At 59.4% G+C, this 4,232-nt stretch overlaps 1 protein-coding gene across 5 annotated transcripts; it reads right to left on the reverse strand.

The window, feature by feature from the left end:
* Positions 1 to 310: 310 nt before the first annotated feature.
* On the reverse strand, positions 311 to 4,013 carry dpm3 (dolichyl-phosphate mannosyltransferase subunit 3, regulatory). Of its 5 annotated transcripts, none has more exons than XM_041181744.1 (2): positions 3,924 to 4,013; positions 311 to 667 (listed from the first exon to the last, which is right to left on the reverse strand). In XM_041181744.1, the coding sequence occupies exon 2, from the start codon at positions 607 to 609 to the stop codon at positions 331 to 333; it is 279 nt and encodes a 92-aa protein (XP_041037678.1). In that variant the 5' UTR covers positions 610 to 667; positions 3,924 to 4,013; the 3' UTR covers positions 311 to 330. The 5 variants fall into 5 exon arrangements, with proteins under 5 accessions (XP_041037678.1, XP_041037677.1, XP_041037680.1 ...); XM_041181743.1 differs by having other exon boundaries at positions 3,920 to 4,012; XM_041181746.1 differs by lacking the exon at positions 3,924 to 4,013 and adding an exon at positions 3,629 to 3,787.
* Between the last annotated feature and the right edge of the window lie 219 nt (positions 4,014 to 4,232).

The raw sequence follows: 4,232 nt of genomic DNA on the forward strand, positions 1-4,232 counted from the left end.
GAAGGCACCAATCTACTTGCGTAGAAGCAGAGGAGGCGGTTTAATTGAGATGTTTTGCTTTGATTTACACAAAAAGAATTTCGGTGCAGAGAACGGGGGCAGATTACCCCTCCCGGCTGGAGAGTTCATTAACGACGGGGGGGGGGGGGGGGGGGGGGGGTTAATCCCGCTGTCCACTCAGCGCCAGTCCAGGGGAGTCTTCAGTCTCTGAGGCTGCTTCACGGCTGCAATCCTCACGCTGCTCGGTTTAACGTCTCAGCTGAACGCCGCTCTGCCCCCCCCACGTTCCCCCCACCCCCCCACACCCCACCGCCCTCGACCCCGGCCCTCTCAGAACCGGAAGCCTCGTCTGGCCAGGTCCCCATGTGCCTCCCGGATCTGTGCCTGGAGCTCCTCCGACGCAGCCTGGCAGTCGTTGAAGGTGGCGAGACGGTAGCCGACCGTGGCCAGCGAGTAGCAGCCGAACGCCACCAGCAGGTAGGCGGGCAGGGCCCACAGCAGCTGGCGGCCGGCCTCGGGCAGGCTCGGCCCCAGCGGGTCGAAGGTCAGCGCCGCCCAGCCCCCGCCCAGCAGCGCCAGTCCCAGGAGCCACTCCGCCAGCTTCGTCATGGTCACCGGGGTTCTCGGAGGGTGGGGAGGTCCGGGTCGCGTGGATAGCGAGTTCGTCCTGTGGCGAGAGGGAGAGAAATGAAACCCACTGAGAGACGGAGGAGGGGAGAGACGGAGGAGGGGAGAGACGGAGGAGGGGAGAGACGGAGGAGGGGAGAGACGGAGGAGGGGAGAGAGATTGAGAGAGGGGTAGAGAGAGAGAGAGAGAGAGAGAGAGAGAGAGAGAGAGAGTGAGGGAGGGGGGAGACAGAGGGAAGGAGACAGAGAGAGGGGCCAATGAGAGAGAAAGAGGGAGAGAGAGAGTCAGAGGGAGAGAGGGGGACAGAAGGAGTGAGGGGGACAGACTGTGAGAAACAGGGACACAGAGAAAGAGAGACAGAGACACAAACAGTGAAAGGCACTGGTCGTAAGAATAAGAAACCAGAATATTATTTAACAGGTGTGAAACCTGTAAGTGTTGATGTTCAGAGAGACTCGGGTGAGTTTGAACAAGGAACACACGAAGTTAGGGTGTGGGTACAGTAAGCTGTTAGGAAGGTAAATGGTATGTGGGCCTTTACTACAGGGGCTGGGGTACAAGAAGGAAGAAGCCTTGCTCCAGTTGTACAGGGTGTTGGTGAGACCACATCTGGAATACTGTGTGAGGTTTTGGTCTCCACATTTAAGGAAGGATATCCTTGTATTGGAGGTGGTACAGCGAAGGGTCACTAGATTGGTCCCTGGGATGAGGGGGATGTCCTACGATGAGGGGCTGAGTAAAGGGTTTATATTCTCTGGAGTTTAGAAGAATGAGAGATGATCTGATTGAAACCTACAAGATCCTGAAGGGGTTTGACAGGGTGGGCGCTGAGAGATTGTTTCCACTGGTTGGAGAATCTAAAACACGGGGGTCCAGTCTCAGGATAAGGGGCTGATCATTTAGGACTGAGATGGAGGAGAAATTTCTTCACCCAAAGGGTGGTGAATCTTTGGAATTCTCGACCCCAGAGGGTTGTGGATGCTCCATTGTTGAATATATTTACGGCTGGGATAGACAGATCTCTCTGAATCGAGGGGTATGGGGAGCTGGTGGGAAAGTGGAGTTGAAGCCCAAGATCAGCCATGATTGTGTTGAATGGGGGAGCAGGCTCGATGGGCCATATGGCCTACTCCTGCTGCTATTTTATGTTCTTGTGGGCCGAGAGAGAGAGGGAGGGAGGGAGAAAGAGAGGAAGGAGAAAGAGAGAGAGTGAGGGAGAAAGAGAGGAGGGAGAAAGAGAGAGAGGGAGGGAGAGAGAGAGGGAGGGAGAGAGAGAGGGAGGGAGAGAGAGAGGGAGGGAGAGAGGGAGGGAGGGAGAGAGGGAGGGAGGGAGGGAGAGAGGGAGGGAGGGAGAGAGGGAGGGAGAGAGGGAGGGAGGGAGAGAGAGAGGGAGGGAGAGAGAAAGAGTCAGAGTCACCAAGGGAGAGAGGTGGAAAGTGCGCAGAGCCAGAAAGGATGAGAGAGAGAATCTGAGCAGGAGGGATAAAAAGTGGGAGAGAGTGAGTATAAAAGAAAAGAGAAACAGTGAAAGAAATGAAAACAAGTGGAGAACTCCCATCACCTCCGCCCTCCCTCCCCACTCCCCCAACATCCCCACCACCCCAACTCCCCCACACCCCCACTCCCCCACCTGCCCAGCCTGCCCTCCTCTCCCCGCCCCCAAATCCAACCTTCCCCCCAGACCACCTCGTTCGTCATCCAATAGCAGCCGTGGGATCTTTTACATCCACCCAAGAGGGCAGACGGGGGCCTCAGATTAACATCTCATCTTGAAAGACGGCACCTCCGACAGTGCAGCACTCCCTCAGCACTGACCCTCCGACAGTGCGGCACTCCCTCAGCACTGACCCTTCAGTGCGGCGCTCCCTCAGTACTGACCCTATGACAGTGCGGCCCTCCCTCAGTACTGACCCTCCGCCAGTGCGGCCCTCCCTCAGTACTGACCCTCCGCCAGTGTGGCCCTCCCTCAGTACTGACCCTCCGACAGTGCGGCGCTCCCTCAGTACTGACCCTCCGACAGTGCGGCACTCCCTCAGTACTGACCCTCCGCCAGTGCGGCCCTCCCTCAGTACTGACCCTCCGCCAGTGTGGCTCTCCCTCAGTACTGACCCTCCGACAGTGCGGCACTCCCTCAGTACTGACCCTCCGACAGTGCGGCACTCCCTCAGTACTGACCCTCCGACAGTGCGGCGCTGCCTCAGTACTGACCCTCCGACAGTGCGGCGCTCCCTCAGTACTGACCCTATCACAGTGTGGCACTCCCTCAGTACTGACCCTCCGACAGTGCGGCACTCCCTCAGTACTGACCCTATGACAGTGCGGCACTCCCTCAGTACTGACCCTATGACAGTGCGGCACTCCCTCAGTACTGACCCTATGACAGTGCGGATCTCCCTCAGTACTGACCCTCCGACAGTGCGGCGCTCCCTCAGTACTGACCCTCCGCCAGTGTGGCCCTCCCTCAGTACTGACCCTCCGCCAGTGTGGCCCTCCCTCAGTACTGACCCTCCACCAGTGTGGCCCTCCCTCAGTACTGACCCTCCGCCAGTGTGGCCCTCCCTCAGTACTGACCCTCCGCCAGTGTGGCCCTCTCTCAGTACTGACCCTCCGACAGTGCGGCACTCCCTCAGTACTGACCCTCCGACAGTGCGGCTCTCCCTCAGTACTGACCCTCCGCCAGTGTGGCTCTCCCTCAGTACTGACCCTCCGACAGTGTGGCTCTCCCTCAGTACTGACCCTCCGACAGTGCGGCGCTCCCTCAGTACTGACCCTCCGACAGTGCAGCACTCCCTCAGTACTGACCCACCGACAGTGCGGCACTCCCTCAGTACTGACCCTCCGACAGTGCGGCACTCCCTCAGTACTGACCCTCCGCCAGTGTGGCTCTCCCTCAGTACTGACCCTCCGACAGTGCGGCACTCCCTCAGTACTGACCCTCCGACAGTGCGGCGCTCCCTCAGTACTGACCCTCCGACAGTGTGGCGCTCCTTCAGTACTGACCCTCAGACAGTGCAGCAATTCCTCAGTACTGACCCTCCGACAGTGCGGTACTCCCTCAGTACTGACCCTCCGACAGTGCAGCACTCCCTCACTACTGACGTCACCGGCTTCAGGGAGGGTGACGTCATACGATTTGGAGTGACGTCACCTGGAACGGGGAGATTGACAAAACCCCCTCCCCCCCCCGAATAAACTCCAGTCGACACTAGAGGGTGAAATCATTCCCCAGCTTCCCGCAGCCCCTCTCTCTCTCTCTCCCTTCCTTCCCCCCCCTGCCCCCGCTCCCGGTACCTGCCGCTTTCCTCCTCCCGGTTCCGCCGCCGCCTCTCCGCTCCAATAGGCCCTTGCCGGAAACTGACGCTGCCCAGCATCCTGGGAGCTGTAGTCTCATGTGTTTCCCCCACTACCAGCCAACCTGAGGAAAGCGTCACATCCGGTGTGTCGGACTACAGCTCCCCGAAGCCCACGGTCCTGGCACATGCGCGCCTCAGAAGCCCAGGAAGCTGAGCAGTTTCCATGGAACCAGCCCCGCCCCCTCCCCAACCTCCCCCTCCCCTCCCCCTCACCCCCACCCCCAAATAATCCTCACCCCCAATAATCTTCA

This window comes from Carcharodon carcharias, assembly GCF_017639515.1.
Source record: "Carcharodon carcharias isolate sCarCar2 chromosome 36 unlocalized genomic scaffold, sCarCar2.pri SUPER_36_unloc_2, whole genome shotgun sequence".
Classification (NCBI taxonomy): Eukaryota; Metazoa; Chordata; class Chondrichthyes; order Lamniformes; family Lamnidae; genus Carcharodon; species Carcharodon carcharias.

Coding starts and splice junctions, on each gene's coding strand:
- dpm3 (XM_041181743.1), bottom strand. CDS start 3,999: ATGCTGGGCAGCGTCAGTTTCCGGCAAGGGCCTATTGGAGCGGAGAGG. Junction 668..3,919: donor CGGGAGGAGGAAAGCGGCAG/GTACCGGGAGCG, acceptor CTCTCGCCACAG/GACGAACTCGCTATCCACGC.